Here is a 22,204-nt window from a genome sequence, read left to right as displayed (position 1 = left end):
TCCGGAGGAAATCATCTCCTTCATCGGCAAGATAATGGCAACTGCCGCCGAAACGACCTCTATACTAGTACTGACCGACTCGATGCAACGCCAGTCGGTGCTGAAGCTCATTTCTGACAATGGCCACCAGAAGCTTGTGGCGGATCACAAGGTCTCGTTCGTCTATAAGCCTGTCAAGCCCTCTCGGTTCGCTGCAGTGTTCGATCCCGCGAAGTCGCGCGATCTCAGCATTGACAGAAACCGGTCAAGCGCCCTCCAAATGGTCGAGACCCAGAAGCAGAATCTTCTCGACGTTGAGAAGCGCATTGGCAACAAAGGGTACAAAGTCCTTCTTGTCGAGGATAACCCTGTGAACCAAAAGGTGCTCGTCAGGTATTTGAAGAAGGTTGGCATCGTGGCAGAGATTGCTGCCGACGGTGTCGAGTGTACAGAAGCCGTTTTCTCCAAACCTCCCGGCTTCTACTCGCTTATTCTGGTAAGTCACCCCATCTCAAGCCATGTATTCGAACCCGGTCTCTTGCTAACAGTATGCCCATGTAGTGTGATCTGCACATGCCGCGGAAAGACGGCTATCAAGCCTGCCGCGAGATTCGCGGGGTGGGAGAAGGAGGGGAAACACACCAAACTCCCCATCATCGCTTTATCGGCAAACGTCATGTCGGACGTCCAGGAGAAATGCGTGGCGGCCGGCTTTAGCGACTATGTCACGAAGCCTGTCGACTTTGGCGACTTGAGCAATGCCATGTCCAAATATTTTTAAAATACTGATACCCTCTTCTTCGATTCCATTTTTCTCCCTTCTTTCTTTTCGGGTTATTACTTTCGCTACTGCTTCTGCTTCCACTGCATCAAACCAAACCAAGCCGGCATTGAGCATTGCTGCATCTTCATGGCGTTTTCTGTCCAAAATGTGCCTCTGAAAAAAAAGGAGAGGCTTCTGCCTTTACACACGAAGCATTGGTCTTATTATAGAGGCTCGGCCGGGCTTTGATGCGAATTGTCCACAAAGGAGTCAGGGGTGGTTCTCACGGTCATAGATGGCGTGTCTATATGTATGATTCTACAACGGATTCTTCTAGGGAAGGGCAAGGGAGTCTTTTAGACACGGGTCAATTTAGCAGGTCCTTCCAGGGGCTAAAAGGCTAGGCTAGGCTAGGTCAGGTCAGGTATATTGGTTGGTCTTCTGGAAGGTGGACGTGCCCTTGGATTTGTTATTTTCATGATGGGAGGGATCATCGGCATTGCGTCTGTCTACCCGGGGCCATAGGCTACTCGGTCACAACTGGATTTGCATGTATTGTGGCTAACTGGGAGAAGCCCAGAGACACTTTTCAGAGTGCCCGAGCCTTGTTTTTTCTTCGTCTCGTTAACAACGGCTGTGCTGTGTGTGTTGTTGGTCTGCTACGTGCGTGTTGTTTCAGATGGGAGGGATTGCATGGCGCACAGTCAGTCACATGGGGGACGGAGCGAGGATTCTGTGTTGTCATCTAGTTCTTGTTGTGATTCGCGATTGACATGAATACCATATATACCATGCCTCTTGCGAAGGGGGGCCGATTCTAATTCTATCAATCTTCTTCTAAAAAACTTCCATGATGTGCCTCGAACTTGATGGGGCTTGTGTGAGAGCTTTTCCCTCCCTCCCTTAATCCTGGATCTCGATTCCATCAACTTTTTGAGTAGAATCAATCCCCTTATTGCTGTGAATGACGCACTCCCTACTTCTTCCCTGGCCCTGGATGTCGATAGAATCGACAAAAATTTCCTCGGTGCTTGATTCCTTGAGTACTGCTGCCTTGAGTACTGCCTCCATGAGTATTGCTTCCTTGAATACTGCTTCCTTGAGTTCTTGCTTCTTATGTGGTTTTTTCTTCTTGTTGTTCCCTTTTGGTCCTTTTGGGGGAGTTTGGAGTTTTTTCTGCAGTCTTCGGTCGTTAAGCAGTGCTTTCTTTAAGCACTGCTTCCCTCAGTACTGCTTGCTTAAGTATTCTTCATACGGCCACTGTTCTCTGAGGGGCGGCCGATCGAAAATCAAACTGTTTATCCGTACAGTTGTTGCGGTGGATGGACCATGTGGTTGAGACCTTCCCTGGTCCAAGATCTCGAGTCCATCAACGCAAATACCATCAGTACTGTTTCCCTCAGTACTGTATATGCGGCCTCTGCTTTCTTGAGGCGCGGCCTTCCAAAGGAATCAAAGCCAATATCTACAGTTGTCGCGCTTGTTGGACTGCGAGCAACATCTTCCCCTGACATGAGATATCGATTCCATCAAGACGAATTGCTTGTTGCGAAGGATGCCTCTGTTCTCTGTCTGAGGCCGGTCCAACAAAGAGAAATCCGTACATCTATCCATACAGTTGTTGTACATACAGCCTGAAGAGCTTGCTGTAAACGAGGCCTCGGGTCTCTGCCGGACCTGACCAAAAAAAGAAGAGAGGAGAAAAAGCCATGTACTCGTACAGTCGTGTTGTGTTCAGCCTGAACGCCTTGTCAAGCAGCCAAAAAGAATAAGTATAAGAGAGTAGAGAAATCATGAATCGTGAACCGTGTCACGTTTCATAATACATAGCGCCCCTGGCGCTCCAAAAATTGGGTATGTGGTCGTACATGGAGTCCAACAAAATGAAGATTGTGGGTTGTGGGCGAGTGGGCGAGTGGGCGTGAATATGGTGCCCAAGAAGGCAAGGCAAGAATAGTAAGCGTCGTGTGAGTACCGTAACCGTCTGATAGCTGCTTGTTGTGCCTGGCCAGCGCCAGCAAATAATCGTAAGACGGAAACCAACCTCTCATGGGAATTCGAGACAGCGAGTACCGATGGGGCCATGCTCGCGCGGTTTGTCGGTGACTTGAAGACACCGTTGCCCACTGGACGTTCATCCTCTCTGGTGTCTATTCTCAATACCGACCTGGTCCAGCTAGAAAACTAAAAACACTTGTAAAAACTGATGGGAATGAACCAACATAGGAGGACCAGGGGGAGACTTGAGTAAATAGTGGGGTTCGAACCCACCAAGAAGGAGACAATTCAGGGATGATGCGCGCCTAATAACAACCAGTGATTTCTCGTCACCAATTCACCTTACGAGCTTGGTCTCGCTGGCCCAAGCGTGAAACGAATGGATGAGTGCTGGGGTCGAACGATGATAGGAGGGGGCTGGGCTGGGCCAGACGAAGCGTGTTGATTTGAGTCGTGCTCACATAAAAGGCGTTACTTTCCAGGAGAAGGTCATGTGTCGGAGGTTGTTTGTCGTGTATACCGGGGGAAACTGTTGGGATCGAACCAACATTCGGGGAGAGCAAGGCTGGACAGGCATATTGGAATGGCAATGTGAACCCATTCTGAAGTGGCACAACCAAATAATGACCAGCCTTATCGTTGGGGTTTGCTTATCACACCCTCTTGATCCAATTGGATAAGAGCTGAGACGTAAGTAGAAGGAAGTATGCTGGGGACAAGCCAACACGGATGAGCAAACCTGACTAGATTTTCGTCACAAGGTATGGGGATCGAACCCAAGAAAGAAGAGTCGAAGGGTGCAGAGTCAGCAGCCGGGCCAAGCGGAGACAACTGCGGTACGTGATCAATATTGGTATGAGCCAATTAGGGGGCGGATGAGGTCAGGGTACGGCCATCGATATGGGAATGAGCCCATAGAGAAGAGGCAAGATCGGTAGATTCGATAGCCGGTGCCTGCTCATCAGACAAGCCTGTTTGAGCTGAGACAAGTACGGCGTGACTGGCAATTGTAAATCCTGATCATATAGTCGCGTGAGCAGCCCAGTCGTCGTGATGGCATGCGTGGTAGTTACTGCCGAGCGCCCGTTCCAAAAAACGACTTGTTGCTGCTGGTATCGGAGTTGGAGCCCTCATCGGAGTCGTAATCAGTATCGGGACTGAAGTATCGGCCGTTAATGCCCTGAGGGGTTCGATAGCTGAATGACAGTTTCGTGTTGGTAACAGGAGAAGCGGTGACATTCTGGGGCGGAACAGGCGAAGACAAGTTAGAGGTCCGGGGGCCGGGAGGAAAGGAAGTCAAAGAAGACGGCAAGTCTTCTTGGCCGACGGATGAGTCTTCCTTGTTGACGGACGAGTCTTCTTGGTCGATAAACATGTCTTCGTGGAAGTAAAACCTGCCGCCTTCACCCTGACGAGGGAACCTGGGATCAACAGATGATGAGGCATCTATGTCCATCGGTTCTTCAAGACGACTCTGTTGGAGGCCGGCTGATGGCGATCGGTCTATGTCCATCGCATCATCGACAAGACGCCGAATATGTTGCTGTTGCTCGGGTGTGTCCCAAAGGGGCGGCGAGAGAGAGCGACGGGGAGAACGACGGGGAGAGCCTCTACTGCTACGGCGAGGTCGTGGTGATCCATCGTCACTGTTAGAGTCGTCACTGCTGAAATCAGGACAATAGTACATGCCACCGAAACCTTGCGGCTCCCGGCGACGGTTCGCCCGACGCTGACGCCGCAGAGAAGCACGTGAAGGGGCAACGGCAGGGAGATCAGGCTGGCTCTGGTGCTCTAGTGCTTCCTGCTGGAGTCTCTGCTGCGCTTGTTGTTGGAGTTGTAGCTGCAGCTGTTGTTGCTCCATCTGTCTCTGCTGCTCCAACTGCTGTTGGTGTTGCTCCATCTCTTGTTGTCGCTCCAGCAGCTCCTCCTGTGCTCGCTGATCCTGTTGTTCCAATTGCTGGCGGAGCTGCCGTTCGTGCATAATCCGAGCAATCTGATCCTGAATGAAGGTAACAGAAACGTTCCACGCGGTAGCAATGCGGGACTGGACGGCACGCTGACCGGTTTGGACGATGCGGCGGAGGAATCCAGGTCGGCGCTGCAGCTGGTCCATCTCGTGAAGAGCCCTGTCCCTCGCGCGCGTACGTCTGACACCATCGGCGACACGGCTATTATTGCTCGACCCGGTGCTGTTGCTGCGGGTGCTGCCTCTGCTGGTGCGGGAGACCGGAGACGAAGATACACGGTTGGGCGAACGGCCCGAGAACTGACGACCCAGACAACGCTGACGTGCTTGCTCTCTGGCCCGGTCCATCAGTTCCTCTCGCTCGTTCTGCGTTCGCTCCTCCCGGTTTTGCATGACCTCGTCGACGTCTGACGTGAGGGGAGCGGAGGTTGACAAGCCGTCGGGGGTAGCGGCGACGGGGGCAGGATCAGGAGGGGCTTCCGGCAGACCCACCGGCGTGACGGGCTGTCTCTTGGAGTGGTCCGCGCCGATATTGCCGGAGAAGAACGCCTTGAACATACGGTCCTGCTTGGTCCGACCCGGTGGAAGGTCCCTGGAGAGGGATCCATACCGGTCGTTTCGGTAAGGGTAACCCGAGACCCGACTTCCATACAGCTTTGGCTTGCACTTGAAAAGTTGCAGCTTACGGGGCTGCGGAGAAGCGCCAGAGACGGCGGCGATGGCGGACATGGCGGCTTGGGTCGCGGCCGGGCTAGAAGTAGTAGATGCTGCTCGTTGAGTGCTACCGTCCTCCCCCTCAACACAGAATCGCTTGCCGCGGCGGGCAGCGCGCAAGGCGGCGGCGTGCTCGGAGTCTTCATCCTCCTGTTCGTTGTCTCCCTCGTTGTCGATGTCTCGGAGCCGCTTCTCACTACGACCGCCCGAGCTGGGGGTCGCGGGGAGAGGGGACGACGTCGGGATTGGCTGGTCCCAGCCCGGAGCAGAGAAGGCGGCAGCCGGAGTGCTGGGGGAAACGGGAGTACTAGGGGCAACAGGGACGGCGGCGGTAACAACAACAACAGCAGGAGGGCTGGGAGAGAGGCGGCTACTGCCAGTGGTGATGGCGGCGGCGGCAGAGACGGGAGCAGAGATACTGGTGACATTCTCCTCAGCTAGATTTGTTGTTAGTCTGTACTCGCTGAAAAGTGAGTCCGAATTGTTGCGGATGTAACACTTACATTGGTTGGCCGAGCTGGCACTGGCCTTCCCATTGGCGGTCACAGCCGGGGAGCCAGGCTTGTAGGACTTTCCAGATCTGGTCGGCATGGTGCCCTTGTTGAAGAATGTCAAGTAGAAGCTGACAAGGATGGTGAAGGTCGTGATGACGATCAGGTTGGGAATAAAATCTACCGAGTAGCAGGTAGAGATTATGAAGAATAAAATGAAGAAAAGAGCAAAAAGTCGAACAAGTTCCAGGCACGATGGCGTGGTAACGATGTAGGAAGTGAAAGGTCTTTTCAGAAAGCGTGGTGTGAACGAACGAAGGTCGATTACAGATCCAGACTTGCGCGAGAAAGTTGAGAATGACTTCGTGCGTGGCAGGAATTTTCTCAGAGGTAACAAGCTGGATGTTTATGTATGCAGCAGCCCACCAGGAATTATTCGCTGCATTCAATGGCGAGGGACAGCCGGCCTAGCAACAGAGCAGCTCAGGTACATGTACAAAGTACTTTCTTACGAGACACGACACTCAGTTTCTATTCACCTACTGATCACGTATCGGTTACCAAGTTGGATAGATTATGTAGGGCTAATGCTGTTCTAACTAAACCTCCCAAGATGGTAGAGCTGCTGGTTGGCGATGCATGCTCTCTCCCCTATCTTGCTGCTGGCCGATATGCCTTGGATCAGCGAGTTGCACTAGCAGCAGCTGGAAGACACGATCCCCTGAAAACAGCAATGGATCTTGGAGTCTGCTAGACGTATCTTGGCTCGTAACATGTAATGCTGAGGACATACATGGCTTGCCCTTTTCCGACCCAATTACTTCGGACTTTTTGAATCGTGAACACTAGACAGCCATGGCCGCTTGCGCCGCAGTATTGAGAGGCAGATGCTTTAAGTGAATACGTCCAACAAAGCTGTATACAGAGGAACATCCAGAATACGATGTTTGGAGAATCAAAGGCCAGGACTGGTTGTTGCTATGATAGGTCCCATGTCAGTTCTGCGTGGAGATCCACCCCTCATGAAATAGGGGAACTTGGAAAACCAATACATAGGATGGCATGACTACAAGATGTAGCAACTGATAAAAACCGCCGGTGGGGATCAAGAACATCGAAGTCCGATATTGGACTCGTTGGTGTCCTGCTGCTCTCCGTACTGGCATGCGAACCGTAGATTGAGCCAAGCAAGATAGGGGGAGGAACAAACTCACCAGATATCGGCAATCGTCTCATCTCCAGGCTGAATCTCAGCATTCAGGTGAACCACAGGGTAGAGAATACACCAGACAAACCATGGGTAGCACTACACACGAACATACTGTATTGGGTATATCCTACGTAAACAGCAAGAGACATTCCTATTTACCCATGCGATGCGTGAACACACAATTTCCGTGGTGAAAAGCGAACATCACCGGCACGCCCATTTGAACCTCGTTTGTCTCGTCTTCGTATCTCGTCCGTTGCCCAGCCGTTTCCCCAGACTTGACCCCTTATAGTACACTGCCTCGGAAACTCTTATCTTCCCTCTCCGCCTTTTCCAGGTCCTCCTCCTTCTCTCGCTGGTCAGAAGCGTCATCGTCCTTCTCTCGCTCATCGCCGCCATCCTCGCTGCCGTGATCCGAAGAAGTTGCTGGCGTGGGCGCATCACCAAGCCTATTAACGTGCGTCCCGTTCGACTTCAGATGTTTACCATCGCTCTTGTCAGACTTCTCCGACTTGCTCGTGCCATTCGTGCCGTTGGTCGTTTCTTTGCCCTCCTTAACCCGCGCGGCTCGGTCGGCTAGCCGCTTTCGAGCATCATCCTCGCTCATCTCGGCATCGCTGTTAGCGCCAGAGTGGGTGCCGCCGAAGTCGCGACCAAGGTGAAGCAGGTTAATAGGTTTGTTGGAGAGGGACTTGTTGGAGGGAGACTTTAGGGCGTAGCGCAAGCGGTCTTCCACCGTGATGAAGGAAGGCGTGCCGTCGGGCGATGATACTACGTCCTCACGAGCCCTGGTCACGTCGATGGAGGGTGTGATCAGCCCACGCGGATCGTCCGAGTCATCATCTGAATTATTGGGCCGTCTAATCGAGTTGGTTCGCCGACTGGCAATCGTGCCGCGAAGGCCGTTGATGCCGTTCGAGTTGGCAGGCGTTGCGCTGGCTTGGGCCGCGCTCTTCTCGTCAACAAGACGTAACTCTGCTAGATCTCGCCGGATCTTGAAATGTTGGCCATGGCTACACCCCTCTGGGCAGCCACCCCATCGGCGCTGAACTGCTGGGGAAGCAGCTTGAACCTCTGCCGCCTTGATGAGGATATCCTTGGCAGACACGGGGCCGCCCTCCTTGAGGGACTCACGCTCCGCATCCTCCTTGGCCTTTAAAGCCGCCCTTTCCCGGCGTAATTCAGACCAGGTCCGCAATTTGTTCTCTAGTATGTATTTGCCTGAGTCCTCTTGCTTCTTCATGACCAGGAACTCGCAGTGGTTCACGTTACGCAAGTCCTCAAAATACTCGACGCTGAAGTGGTACCACTTCATCAAGAAGACACGGCTCATCAGGCCGTGCGTGACGAGGACACAGACGCTGGGGAAGTCGTCATCGCCAAACTGGCGCCATAGCGACTCGTTGAAACCCGAGACACGGTCGTACGCATCGGCGGCGCTCTCGCCGTTGGGGATGCGGTAGAAGAAATGGCCGTAGTCGGCGCGCTCCTGCCACATGCGCTCCATCTCGGCGCTGCATGGCTGGAAGTTGCCAAAATCTTGTTCGCGCAGTCTGGGTTCCTCGTAGACTTTGATGGAGTTTCGCTTGAACGGAGAGGGGTCCGGGTCGTCAGCGGTTAGCGTCGTCAGGATGCCCTCGGTCGTCTCGCGCGTACGTCGGTAGGGCGAGGTAAAGAACTGCACAGTGTCGTCGGCGCGAAGCAGCGACCTCAGGCGGCGGCCGGCCTCGTGTGCTTGCGTCCATCCTTCGGTTGTGAGCTTGACGCGGTGATCGGGGATGCTTTGGTGTATCTCTCTGTTTTCTAAGTGGGAGGTTGGTCAGGTCTAATGCGGCGCAAAGGGCATGCAATTTGTCAAAGGTCTGGTAGTACTTACTGTTGCCCTCCGACTGGGCGTGTCGAACCAGAATGATGAGGCGTGGTCGTCCCATATTGTGGCCTCACCTGGGTGTCGGGTGTCTGTGATGTCTCAGAGTTGTGTGGATGGTGTTGGCCGTGGTCGCGTGGGGGAGAGACCCTTGTACTGCAGATGCCTGGAAGGGTGCGCTGTACCACCTGATGACGAGACAAGAACTGTAATGATGAGCTCCTCGACTGCTCGATGTCACTCAAAGTTAAGTTTCTCTCTCTCTCTCGAAAAGGCAGGATGGAAACAAAACGGAAGCTTCTGGCTTCTGAGTCACAGAGGATATTGGTTTTTGATATTGGGAGGCTGCAGGCAAGGGTATGGATAGAAATAGCAACTAGTCGAATCTATATTTGGGCGCGAATGTCTTGGGAGCAAATGCAAGAGGCCGGCCGTGCCGTGACAGCTGTCTTCAGAGTTTGCAGTGTCTCTGTTTCGGACGAGGGAAACGGAAAGACAGCCTTCCATCATCTTAGAGCAAACGCTGAGGGTTTCATATGCTCGACTCTCGGTCCCCCTTGTTGCTTGTGCCCTCCGGGCTGGCTACCCCTCCCCGAAGTTGCCCCTTGGAACGCTCCCACCCTCAGCACCTTATCGACTACGGCCCTTCTGGATTCTGGAGGGGTAGGCCGTTTGATCATTGGCTTATCCATGGGCCTTGGACGGCTACGAGAGCGTTTAGCGGCCCATCTGTCCGGCAGAGCTTCAGCACCTTAGGCGCTCAAGGGCACTAAAAAACAACCCTGCTGCCGGCCGCATCTGACGAACCAGGTGTTCACGTTACAAATCCCGCCTGCCCGTCCTGCAGCAAGGGAACCAACAAGGGACCTAACGAGCCTAACCAGACCAGAAAGAGACCAAAAAGTCAGGTGAGGCTGACGATCCATTGCGAGTCTAGAGCCCATCAGCCTCTCAGCCTTATCGTACCATTTTCGCATCATATTTCATATCAGTTCACATGAGATCATATCATTAATTCGGTCCCTTACTCCATCACTTGGCGATTGCATTGGCCATCTGGCTTTGGCACCGAATCAAAGTTATCAGAGATAAGCGCGCGGCTTTCTCTCCGGGCGTGGTGGTCACTGCTGGTTGCATCCAGCAAACATCCGTTAATCGAAAAATCAGCTAATCGCCAACACCACACCGCAGCCAACCAGCCCAGCAACCTCGGTTCAATTACAAGAACCAACCGCCGCCATGTCCGGCGAAGGCCCCGAATCCATCCCGACCTCGGCGGACCCGCGCTCGAAGCGCCCGACGAAAAAGCGCGCCCTGACGCCCGTGTCCGAGCAGGCCGCGACCCTGGACGCGCTCTTCGCGCGGCCCGAGCAGGAGATCCGGCTCCCCTCGGACACCCACCGGTCCTCGCGCGGCGGCCTCGCGCCCCCGCCCGAGATTGTCACCAACGTGCAAGGCTCCTCGGCCGGCGCGGGCTCTGGCGAGTTTCACGTCTACAAGGCGAGCCGGCGGCGCGAGTACGAGCGCCTGCGCCTGATGGACGAGGAGGTGCGCGCAGAGAAGGCGACCGAGGAGTTCGAGAAGAACCGCGAGGAGCTCGAGCGCCGCGACGAGGAGAAGACGCGCCGCAACCGCGAGAAGCGCGAGAAGATGAAGGCCCGCAAGGCCAAGGCCAAGGACAAGGTCCAGGGAGGAGGCGCCGCGGCGAAGGACTCGGCGGCGACGGCGACCAATGGCAACGTGAATAAGGGACCGCGCATCGTTGTCAATAAGAGAGACGATGACGGCGACACCGATGTCAAGGATGCGCCGGCTAGCGCAACTCAGGAACCGCAAGGCATCGTCATCGAGGAAGATTAAACATATTTACGGATTACGGAAAAGAGATACCCCATGGGCAGACCAAGAGAGAGCTCATTTTTGTATGATAAGGAACATTGGGAAGCACGGGAGTCACTGCCGTCTGTTGGCACAGCACGGAAGATATCATGCTAAAGCAGATTTCACGTACAGCCTTGGAATGCATCAGGATTGGCTGCAGAGCCGTCATATTCATCTATCTCATCAGAACTTTGTCAGAACCAGATATTGGTACAAAGGTATATGTAATGACTCTTTCATGACCAGCCTTCAACGCCTCTAAGTTGTCTATTCATCTCCTCCGCCCATGCCAGCGCCCATTTGTTGCGCCTTCTTGGCACTGCAGATATCGTCCACCCGCAGCAAGAGGCAGGCAGCCTGAGTGGGTACGTTAGCTTAAATGTACTTAGATAGGGGTTATGTAATGGAACTTACCTCAATAGCTGTCTTGATGCTCTGCAGCTTAATAGCTTCAGGCTCCCAGATACCGTACTCCTTCATGTCTGCAAGGGTGCCGGCCTCGCCATTGATACCCCAAGTGCAGTTGCCCTCAGCATGCTTCGCCCTCAGCTCAGTGAGCACCCTGACGGGGCTGGCACCGGAGTTCTGAATCAGAGTACGGGGAATGACCTCGAGAGCGTCTGCTACGGCCTTATACGGCCACTGCTGTACACCCTCAATGCCCTTCGCCAGCTGGTTCAACCGGACGGAGACGGCCATTTCGGTAGCACCGCCACCCGGTGACAATCTCGGCTGGAACATGACGTTACGGGCGACACCCATGGCGTCCTGCAGGTTTCGCTCGATCTCGTTAAGGATGTCTTTGGAGGGTCCACGCAGCAAAATCGTGCAGGCCTTGGGCGATTTGCACTTGGTCAGGAACGTGAAGTACTCGTCGCCAATCTTCTCGATCTCAAAGAGACCGCACTGAGTTCCAACATCCGACTCCTGGAGGTCCTCGGCACGATTGACGATAGTTGCACCGGTGGCACGGGCGATTCTGTTGTTGTCCGTCTTTCGCACTCGTCGGATCGCTGTGACGTTGGCCTTCATGAAGTAGTGCTGTGCCAGGTCGGACACACCCTTCTCCGTGATGACGATATCCGGCTTTACGGCTAGAATGGACTCGCACATGGCCTTAATTTGCTCCTCCTCGATCTGCAGAATCCGGTTCCAATCCTCTTCCTTGCTGACTTCGATCTGGGTTTGCGACTCGCCCTTCTTGTACTCCAGCGGGCAGTCGAGCAGCACGATTCTGGGGTTCTCGATCTTGCGGCGCATATTGGGATGTGTGATATCTTTGTTGAGCATGACTCCGTCCAGAACACAGCTGTCCTCGATCTCGCCACCCGGCACCTTCTCGACACGTGCGTACCGCTTGATGTCGACTTCGCGCTTGCCATTGGTCTCCCACGTAACTGTCCGCACAGCAGTCAAGGCCAACTTGCACATGAGTTCAGTCCATCTTGACACAAACTTGGTACCGATGGAGGTCGAGATCAGGTTGTTCATAGCCTCGTCGTCGTTGATATCAACCGGGAGGGGAGATCTCGTCGATAATCTCCAGGGCGTCCTTCAGGGCCCGCTTGAAGGCCGAGATGATCACGACGGGGTGGATGTTGCGCTCCAGCTGGGGGAGAGACTGAGCCAGGATCTCACCGGCTATAACATCATCAGCATTGGTTGTCAAGGCTTGGAGATATGGGTTGCGTACCCAAAACAATAACCGTTGTTGTACCATCACCGACCTCCTCGTCTTGTGTTCGGCTGAGCTCGATCATGCTCTTCGCGGCGGGGTGGGACACTTCGATTTCTCGTAGAATTGCATGGCCGTCGTTTGTGAGCACAATACCGCCCATGGGATCTAACAGCATCTTCAGCATGGCTTTCGGGCCCAGACATGATCGAATGATATCTGCGACTCTGCGGGGGTCTGTTAGTCGGGTCGAGTCGAGTCGAAGCGAGTCTTGCGTGGGAAGAGTAAACGTACGTCTTGGCAGCAGCGATGTTAGACATCTGGGCCTTGCGGCCAGTCTGCCTCTCACCACTCTGGGTGTCTAGCGAATTCGTTGTCAGTCAGTCAATCAGTCCTGCCGTGTTGCAAAGCTGGCAACACATATCATGATATCAGGGTCCTAGCTTATGGAGGGGCTCACTCATAACAACAACCGGGGCCTGCATCTTGAGCGACGCTTTGTGACGGGCTCTGGGGGATTCGTTGGCGATTCAACAGGCGTGGATTCTCGATAGGAGCTCGAAAATACCAAATGAGGGGCTAGACGGTCGATGTTCGCTGAAATTACTATCCTCCTGGCGGCCTTCTGTTGACTTCCACAAAAACTTTTGGGAGAGCTATCATCAAGCTGGAAAATCAGTTTTACCGCCTGTTTTTCTGCCTGGTACCTGCCTTGCCTCCATGTGAGGTGGCATGCCAAGTACCTTTTCGGGTCCGTGCGCTGCCATCTCTTTGGTGGGGGCGGGGAAGCTCAGTTTTCCAATAATTAAGTAGGTACCTACCTAATATACGGAGAAGCAACTGTCTCTCACACTCTCTCCGTTGTGGCAGGAAGGTGCATGTTCACGTGAAGGAAGAAGAAGAAAAAGAAAAAGAAAGTGAAAGTGAGGGCGGACATGTATGATGATTAGGACCAAGACCACTTTGGCTACATCTTGGCAATGGAAGCAAAGCGCTCCTCCCATCTGTCATTAGGAGTACCACATGTCTACTGTATTTCTATAAAGCATAATACGGAAGGCGATTAATTTGGTCAATCAATATATTATCAATTCAGTTACTTGGTCTTTCCCAGCGTACGACAGCCATATCGTACATGTAGACTAGTAAGAGGTGGTTGTCCTTCGGTTGTTCGCCGAGTCGGATCACGCCCGACACCGGCCCGGCTAAGAGCGGCAGGATCCGGCTCCGATAACCAGCCGGTGGCGTCGGTATGCCTGCGCCAGTAGCCCCTCAGGATCTAGTACGAGATAAGGATCGGGATAGTCTAACATATTAGTTGCTGTCCTATCCCCCTTCCACCAACCCGAATGCTTGTCCAGCTCTTCCATTTTGGCACATGAGAGCGTTCCTCAGACTTGTCAAGTTGAACATTCAGTTTCAGATCCAGGCACTCCAGCCCCTACCTATGGCTCCGTCGGCGATCTCGGAGCTCGCTCCAACCGTACTCCAGACCAAGAAGACAGACAATGTGATTGACAATGGGACGGCTGCCGTCGGGAAGGAGCCAACGCCGCTTGAGGCCATTTCCCATGGCGCCGTGATGCCAGGTACATTCATCCCTTCACCTATGTTCTCTGTCTTCAAATCATGGGACTGCCCACATGTGATGCTAGCGATGATTTCATTACTATTGCCAAGCTATCTGTCAAAGAAAAGCCCAGTACGTGATCTAATGCCCGAAAACTAGGCATACCAACGTTTCCCTCCTACACGGAACACCGCAAGCACATCCTAGTGCACATGGCGGCGACCTTCCGCTACTTCGCGCGCCACGGCTTCACAGAGGGCCAGAGCGGGCACATCTCAGTAAGCAGCATCCGGGCTTGATTCCTCCCCAATCCAGTGCGCCTTGGGAAGGGTAGAGCAAGCTGCTCACTTAGAAGCTGCATACAATCCTACACGAGGCGTCTAGTGTATGTCCTGGAAGAGCCATACTGACGAGGAGGCCGACAGGTGCGAGACCCGGAGCACCATGGGTACATGTGGATGAACCCCCTGGGCGTCCACTTCGGCCTACTGACAGCAGGCCACATGATCTGCATGGAGATCGAAACCGGCAAGATCGTAGGCGGCGGCAAGCCGGCCCAATCGCTAACCGCCAACGCCGCAGGCTACCTGATCCACTCGGCGATACACAAGCGGCGCCCGGGGGACATCCACGCCATCTGCCACGCGCACACGGACGCGGGCCGGGCGTGGTCGGTATTCGCGCGGCCCCTGGACATGCTGAGCCAGGACATCTGCAACTTCCACAACGCGCACGCCGTCTACGCGAGTTACGGCGGCATCGTCTTCGCCTCCGACGAAGGCGAGCGCATCGCCGACGCCCTCGGCGCCCGCAACAAGGGCGCCATCCTCATGAACCACGGCCTGCTCACCGTCGGTGCCACCGTTGACGAGGCGGGCTTCATGTTCGGCCTGCTCGACCGCGGCTGCCGCCACCAGCTGCAGGTCGAGGCCGCCGCCGCCAACGGCCACCTCAAGAAGAACATCATCACCGACGAGGAGGCCGCGTACAACTTCAAGATGGCCAGCGAGGAGAACGCGCTCTACCGGGAGGCTCAGCCGGACCTCGAATACGAGTTCGCCATGGCGGGCGGGGAAGAGGTCCTTGCCAAAGGGTTCGACGCTTTGCAATTCTTCACGTCATCATAGGAGAGGAGAGGAGAGGAGAGGCTTGCTTGCCTGCTTGCATGGGCGGTTGAAACCGGAATGTTCAGCTCCACCAGCCGGGCCTCAGTTTGATGCAAATGTCGCTATACGTTTGCCAAACACATACCTACCGGTACACGTATGGGGACCGACGGACTGTTTGGCCATGTTTGCGGCGTACTGTGTGCAAAGTTGCATAGGCGGATGGACATTGGACAAACCAATACTACAGCTTTCCCATAGCACACAAACTGTTTTTCCCCCCCATTTCCCACCGGTTTGCCCGTTTCCCGACGTATCCCGTAAGCTACCGTAAAGCCCGGCGGTCAAGCCCTCCGGGCTGGAGAAGAACATTCGACCGCTATTCTTCTCGTGGACCCTTTCCACGAATTACTGCCATGTACTACCACGCGTCGCCCTCCATTCTGTCCCTCCCTCCCTCGAAAATAGGGCCAATTCGGGAACGGGCCGCCCTACGGCTCCCTCCACGAGACGGGTGTCGGTCTATCGAACATGCCAGCTTGTCTCCCTACGAGTCTACGAGAACGCCGGGGGCGTGTGTATTTGAATCGTGAGGCTCCATCGTGCTCCATCTCCGGGGGAGTTCCTATAGCACCACGAGTATGTGGTCCTCCCAAGTATGTACTGTTGTCAAAGAGTCCCGAAGCCGTGCATCTAGACTGTACTTGCTACTGTACGAGTCGTACGTGGTGAAACAGCCGCCCAATGGCGTGTATTAACGAGGATCAGAAAAAAAGAAAAAACAAGCGTTGTAGTTCTTTAATTAGGCGTCGTTTTCAGTCAGCCAGATCCCACCCGATATATAGCACATACAGCACGACACAGTATAATCTCTTTGTGAGTGGTGTTGTTTCATTGACCGAGAAATGCTTAATCCCGAATCAAGTCTGAACATGTCTGGGTTCCCTGGCGGCGCCCCCAGCCTAGCAGAAACGAGGAAAAGAACTCACTCACACATTCCGAAAGCCACTGGTTGATTCTATTTTGATCTAAGGGAATATGCCCGAAACATAAGCACGTAGTACCACGTGGACCAAGCTCTGAACACAACGGTGAAAAAATTTCAACAACTCTTTCTCTTTGGCAGTACCGATGCCTGTTCTCGTCAAAGACACCGACAAGAAGGAATTCCAGTGTGTAATATCGATCCATCGCATCGAATCCTCTCGTACCTGCGTTTCTGGACCATACACACAGTGTGGGCCTCGGAATCTGATCCGGACGGGCATTTCCATCAAGATTGTTGGCTCCTCCCAAGCCCCAGCCAGGAGAGAGCCAGGAGCCAGGAGCGAGCGAGGCAGGGGCAGGCAACAAGCAGTTCGGTGAGTGGGATCTAGGCTGCTAGGAATGCAGCCCTGTGGTGTAGGATATGATAGCAAAGACAGAGCAGAGAGAAACAATGGAGTTATTCAGGGGACGGATGGCTTCCCTATTCGCCTAAATTCGAGATGAACTGAAAATTTCCCACCTTTGCTGAAACGGCCTGTCGAGTCATTACGGTGGGACCCTCCCTATACACCGTACTAAATACCAGAAGCTAGTCCTCAGGAGCCGGTCACCAGCGACGATGATTGCCATTCTATAGGGAACGCGATCGGGTATACGACGATGCACTGTAGGACAGACAGACAGGAAAACGACAGACCGAAAGAACTTTTCCTCTCACAAACCTCACTTCAACTTGGTTGGATACTTTTAGTCATACCCAGAGCTGAACTCTTGGCATCTAGCCTGGCCGACCATGCACCACCGAAAGTTGGAAAAGACCATACTTTCTGGCCCGTGTCGCAAGGCAAGGTGGTTGAGGACGCATCAGCTTATTGAGTTGTAAAAGCCGAGCCTGCGGTGCGAGGTGGACACGCAAGGCATCAATGCGTTGTAACTGGCGACCTTCTGGAATTTCAGTAGTCTGCTCGGGGAACGATGAAATCTGCCTCTCAACTCTGGTACGGGCCAGCCTTCCGCCTGATTACCGGCTCCACATCAGCCTCGTACTCCAGTCTATACTCCAGTGGATTATCATGCGTTCTTGGTTCCTATAGTCCATGGCGGTGGAAATCTCTTCACCCTGAGGTCACTAAGTCGGTAGAGTGAACACTAGGTAGAAGCTACTGTAGGTACAGTCAGGCAGCCTGTTCCTGCGCATTACGGACAGCTTGTGCCTTGCGTCCTGTCCCTGGAGGAAACGGCACGACTGCAGTGAAGCCTCACCTCTCGGTAGTCGGCGCCGGGCTGAGACCAGCAGTGGCTCCCTTGGGTCTCCGTAATTGGTATTGTTCTAGATCAAGTAGTACCGTGAGATCTCGGTGGCACCTGCCTGCCCCCTACAATGGTGACAACTAGGCAGTCGCACGACATGGCAATTAAGATTCGACAGGTTGCTGGCAGAAACAGAGCATGCATGTTGAGGGGCCAGGATGTAGCATCGTCGTCGTCCTTGTATTGTAGGCAGTGGAAGCCCTCAAGCTGCTGTAATAGCGAGTTGTCTTGAATGGAGCCCCACCGAAGTCGCACGGGTAAGAAGCAAGAAAGGCTTTCCAACTTGGCAGACCGACGTCCACGAAAGGTCTCGAACATTGTGGAAAGGTGAGGCATGCGATCACGGAAAGGAACAAGCGAGGGGAAAAGGCGCCAAGGCGTCGCCGGCCATCACCAATGTTTCGTATGGCGCTGAGACAATCTAGAAAAGCGTGGTGACAGATTGGATGCTCTCTCATAGGAATGCATCGCCGCGCGCGCGCGCCCCGAGTGGGTTGCTGGGCGTCCCGGTGTGGAATTCGGTGGCTGACACGTTGGAAGCGTCGTAAAGGCGGACGCAAGCCACTCGTGTGGGTGTGTTTCTTTTTGTTGCAAGCTCTTTCGACGGCAAGCGACGGGACTGCTGGCTACATTACCGCTGGCGACGGCTACCTAGCACAGTGCACAGTACCCGGGGCCGTAGAAGAGACTTGACTTGTTGCACGGAGTGTGTCGTGCCACTATGAGACCCGTGGCGCTCCAGCACAAGACACCCAGGCATTGGCGCGGATGTACCGCGGAAACCGGCGTGGAAACGGTCCTCTCAAGAATTGATGGCTTGACTGACAGTGACGATGGAAGAAGCAGTGGCGCCGGCGCCGACCGCAGTCAAACCCAATTCCTGCGCCAACGGAAGAATTGGTTGCATTGCATTGCTTGTCACCTCCTTCTCGGCTACTAGTACACGGGCTTCCATGCCATATCGGAAAACACGCGAGGCAAGGGCAGTCAGTGCATACCTGTTGCTTTTTGCTTGCTCCTGTTGCAAAAAGTCGCTCGCTTGCAACTGTCGCGCGACGGGGGAAACTTGGCCCCTTTGCGTGCGCACATGATGGATACAGCAAAATTCGCACCTTGATGGGAACAGAAGAAAAGAAAAACGTATGATGTTTTGTTTGGTTGGATCCGGTAGATGTCATTAGTAGCTTGGGAGGGTGTTTGCTGCTGGACGATCCTCCATCGAGATCCAACAGCGCTGTAACTGTACCAGTCCAGCAAAAGCGCAGCAAAAGCCCAACAAGCCCACAGCGGGAGCGGGACTGATCGCGAAACCGACAGGGCAAGCCCCGGCAATCAGGGGTCTAGCAAGAAAATTATCCGACTCCTACTATGGCGAACCCGGTCAATATCGCGCCTTATGCACCTTATGTAATGCGCTACTTCAGCTTCTCATTGGGCCTCGACCCCCAAGTGAAACCAACAATAAACTTGGTGCTCATCCCGAGCCGTCCTGCGATCAACTGCGGATACAAGGCGACAAAGTCATGGCGATGCAAGTGCAGATGACCTTCGGCCAATTTGCCCATCAACCCATGCTGCATAAGGATGGGTCGCCTCGAACCGTCGTCGACGTGTGCACTTAATCTAGTGGTCTCTGGGCTGGGGGCCAGAGAGTCTAGAGGTCGGCGAGCACGCGAGGGAACGAATCGAGTTGCATCGCTCCCTCGCGAGGGCTCCTCTTGTTTGCCCGCGGTTGCATCAGACTCCATGCTTACCTCTCTCCCGGCACTCCCCGTCGTTTCCAATTGATGATCCACTGGGGTTGAGTCGGGAATCTCTCTTGAGACTCAACTCTTCCTCACCCGGGCGGGGTCGGTTCACAAACGACTGCATGCCGTGTATTTGTGCGCCTGCAGACAATCGTTCTACGGTGGGCCGGCGAAGGTGAGGGAGGGAGGCAGGGCATAAAACAACCTTCGCTCCATCGTTTGAGGCCAGCGAAGCCTCTGACGTCGTAGTGCTGACCTTGATGTCCCAATGGTTAGGGCTGGCAGGCGGGCGAAACAAGTCCGTAGCGCCGACGACGTCCGCCGCACATAAATCCTGGAAAGCGCCGTCGTCATCCCCCTCTCTGCTCCGTTGACATGCAGCAGAAACATATTGCGCACGCAATACAATAGGTGTCGTATTCGGCGCGAGGGATCGGCGCATAGCAGTGACGGGACGAGGGACGAGACCGCGACAGTCCTTCTCTCCTCCTTGTGAGCGAGTTTCTGGGCAGAGAACACTGATCGGCGCCTGCCAATGCCTTTAGCAGCAATTAATTCCATGCACACAGGATTGGAAGTAGGTCGCTGTAGGCCAGCATGTAGGCATGCTCTTTCTTCCATATGGCTCCTACAGCCTGCCGGGCCAGGTCGTTCGTTATGTGCAATCCATGTAAGCGCTTCTAGGCGGCAAAACGGCAGCAAGTATCAATGCTTAAGCGAGACCTGGCCTACTGGGAACACACCACCCCCTCCCCTACCAATGTCGAGTCAATGATGGCGGCAAATGAGGAAGACCGAAGACGAGGTGAAAATTTTCTACCAATCGCTGGAAATACGGGAGGGTTGCCTTTGCTCGGTCAAGGGAAGAAAGCCAGCCGCTGTACAAGGGAAATGCAGTGCGCGTCCCCCAAAACAAAATAAAATAAAAAATACGCCCGAGTTGACTGTACTGTGCCGCGCACTTCAAGACTTGGCTGTAGGCAGGCTGTATGCGCGCTCAGATGAGATGAGAGTCGTCTCTCCGACCAGGTTCTGGAAATTTTCAATGTAATGTCCAGAGCATTCCCGAACCGCGGACCCCGCCGGGGGGTAGAGGGAATAACACACGCCCAGACTTAGCGATTGGGTGGCATGGCAAGATGGCGAGAACAGACGAGGAAAATCTCTTCAAACTTTGCAGGGCAAGAGATTACCAATTGAGCTGCAAGGCGAAATGACGACAATAAAAATAAACATCAAAAAACGAATTCGGGGTCCGGAGGTTTGTCTTGAGACAAGAAGGTTCATGTCGCGCGGGTGGTCGTAGCAATAGCGCTGGGCATGGGGGTGCTTTGGGGGTTTGATTCGTTGATCGTGTTGCTGTAGTTGGATCTTTGACTTTTTGGCACATTATTTCCATGAGCTAACAGGTGCATAACCTTACGACTTGGCCAGCCTAGCCGTGTCTGTGTGGTTTTCGATTGCTGACCGCGCTCGATCGGGACTTTGAATTTGGATTTGGGCTGAAGAAGTTCAGTTGACGGCTTTCTACGATGCACCCTTCCCCTTCCCCTTCCCGAGCCTTCTCCTCCGACCTGGACTGCGGGATATTCTGCCACAAGGTTTTGGCCTGGCAAAGTCAAGCCCCTCCGGCTCCAGGGACACACGATGCAGCGATGCTTGCTCCGATCGGATCAGTCCACGTCAACAACGCACGCAGATTTCAGCCGGGAACCCATTGGTACGCATTTTCAAGAGGTGGTACAGCATCTTAGCACACTTTACGTAGGCACACCTGATATGCAGGATGGCATGCTGCTAAGGGGTGGTACATAGGTAAGGCAACATAAAGAAGAGGATGCCTCGGGTATACCGCTTACTTGTACATACAAAAACTACATCCTGTACCTACATGTCTCTCTATCCGGTTCTGGAAACCAGCCACCATACTCACGACAACCGCCCAAAACAAAGCAAGAGGGAAAAAAGAAAAGCATAAGGCTTATGGGATGACGTCCAATCAAGAGGCTCTGGCGGCCATTGGCTCTTCAGCACGCCATTGATCAAGTTGGGCGATGACCTCTCTATTTGGCTTTCTGACTTTCGACCAGGCCCTTAAACTCCACCCAGCCGTTAGAGCCTTGGAGGGACGAAGGAAAAGACGGACGAGGTCTATTTTCGCCCTGGGTTGGCCCCGGCTGGGCTGGGTTGATCCAGATGCAGGGATGAATTGAGAATAGAGGCAGAGTTCGCCTAATGCTGAACCGCCGTATACTGGGCAAGGGTCCGGCCTGTTGGGGTGTGTTGCGTTGTTGTGAACTGGCGATTGGAATCGGCCGGAGCGAGCGGGCGAGAAAGAAACCTCTCAGATATACTAGCTCACGACTGTTCGACATGTACCTGACAGCTAACCTCAGCAGCCATTTCTACTGGGCCGGTTGCCGGGCCTGTCTGGTGGTTGGTCGTACGTACATATTAGGCCCCCCTGTGTTGTGCTGCATGAGCGCTTTTCTGTTACATAGCCGTCGACATGATTGCCACGCCTCACAGGCTCAAGGTAAAAAAAAAAAAAAAGCCCTACGCCGGAGCCAGCGGGTAGACCCTGTGCCTCACTTAAGAGATGCCCTCCAACAGGCCAGATCCCTGGAGGGTCAAAGAGGGTTGAGTCGCTTCAGGCCACGGCACTATGCAACAAGTGGGAAAAAGTTAGATACACAGCAAAACATGGGCAAAAGTCCATGAATGATTCAAATGGGCCGTTCAGGCGATCTGATTGGCCTACAGAACGTAGCCGTTCCCAGAACTTTGAACGTCCCCGTCGTGAAAGAAAAAGACAACATGCTTGGTGCCTCTGGATTGTTGTGACAATACTATACCAGGTCAGCCCAACTACCAAGCCTTCTTTTTGCCCACATCGGCAGTGCCCGATGGGCAGAGAGGAAGAAAATGAGATCGACTC

The 22,204-nt window shown here is 53.9% G+C and overlaps 7 protein-coding genes across 7 annotated transcripts; 4 read left to right on the top strand and 3 right to left on the bottom strand.

Moving 5' to 3' along the window:
* Positions 1-34: 34 nt before the first annotated feature.
* On the top strand, positions 35-760 carry PG997_001138 (ATPase-like- ATP-binding domain protein; the record flags this gene model as incomplete). The annotated part of the gene is made up of 2 exons (XM_066805453.1): positions 35-475; positions 566-760. 2 exons carry the CDS (start codon positions 35-37, stop codon positions 758-760), a joined length of 636 nt encoding a protein of 211 aa, XP_066675226.1.
* Positions 761-4,277: 3,517 nt separating this feature from the next.
* On the top strand, positions 4,278-5,861 carry PG997_001137 (uncharacterized protein; the record flags this gene model as incomplete). Its single annotated transcript, XM_066805452.1, has 4 exons — positions 4,278-4,294; positions 4,423-4,711; positions 4,863-5,111; positions 5,388-5,861. The coding sequence occupies 4 exons, from the start codon at positions 4,278-4,280 to the stop codon at positions 5,859-5,861; spliced, it is 1,029 nt and encodes a 342-aa protein (XP_066675225.1).
* Positions 5,862-7,407: 1,546 nt separating this feature from the next.
* On the bottom strand, positions 7,408-9,052 carry PG997_001136 (Bcd.t1.c1; the record flags this gene model as incomplete). Its single annotated transcript, XM_066805451.1, has 2 exons — positions 7,408-8,924; positions 8,998-9,052. 2 exons carry the CDS (start codon positions 9,050-9,052, stop codon positions 7,408-7,410), a joined length of 1,572 nt encoding a protein of 523 aa, XP_066675224.1.
* Positions 9,053-10,227: 1,175 nt separating this feature from the next.
* PG997_001135 (uncharacterized protein) lies at positions 10,228-10,848 on the top strand (the record flags this gene model as incomplete). Its single annotated transcript, XM_066805450.1, has 1 exon — positions 10,228-10,848. The coding sequence occupies one exon, from the start codon at positions 10,228-10,230 to the stop codon at positions 10,846-10,848; it is 621 nt and encodes a 206-aa protein (XP_066675223.1).
* Positions 10,849-11,136: 288 nt separating this feature from the next.
* On the bottom strand, positions 11,137-13,029 carry PG997_001134 (chaperonin Cpn60/TCP-1 family; the record flags this gene model as incomplete). The annotated part of the gene is made up of 6 exons (XM_066805449.1): positions 11,137-11,226; positions 11,284-12,266; positions 12,385-12,510; positions 12,563-12,771; positions 12,839-12,905; positions 13,005-13,029. 6 exons carry the CDS (start codon positions 13,027-13,029, stop codon positions 11,137-11,139), a joined length of 1,500 nt encoding a protein of 499 aa, XP_066675222.1.
* Positions 13,030-13,796: 767 nt separating this feature from the next.
* PG997_001133 (uncharacterized protein) lies at positions 13,797-15,241 on the top strand (the record flags this gene model as incomplete). The annotated part of the gene is made up of 4 exons (XM_066805448.1): positions 13,797-13,826; positions 13,968-14,133; positions 14,274-14,392; positions 14,540-15,241. 4 exons carry the CDS (start codon positions 13,797-13,799, stop codon positions 15,239-15,241), a joined length of 1,017 nt encoding a protein of 338 aa, XP_066675221.1.
* A 3,692-nt stretch (positions 15,242-18,933) lies between these two features.
* On the bottom strand, positions 18,934-19,708 carry PG997_001132 (uncharacterized protein; the record flags this gene model as incomplete). The annotated part of the gene is made up of 2 exons (XM_066805447.1): positions 18,934-19,172; positions 19,273-19,708. 2 exons carry the CDS (start codon positions 19,706-19,708, stop codon positions 18,934-18,936), a joined length of 675 nt encoding a protein of 224 aa, XP_066675220.1.
* Between the last annotated feature and the right edge of the window lie 2,496 nt (positions 19,709-22,204).

Source organism: Apiospora hydei (genome assembly GCF_038363865.1).
Source record: "Apiospora hydei strain CBS 114990 chromosome Unknown utg000002l_segment0_segment0, whole genome shotgun sequence".
Lineage (NCBI taxonomy): Eukaryota > Fungi > Ascomycota > Sordariomycetes > Amphisphaeriales > Apiosporaceae > Apiospora > Apiospora hydei.
Note: the sequence above shows the minus strand (reverse complement) of the source record. Positions and strands in the feature narration are given on the sequence as shown.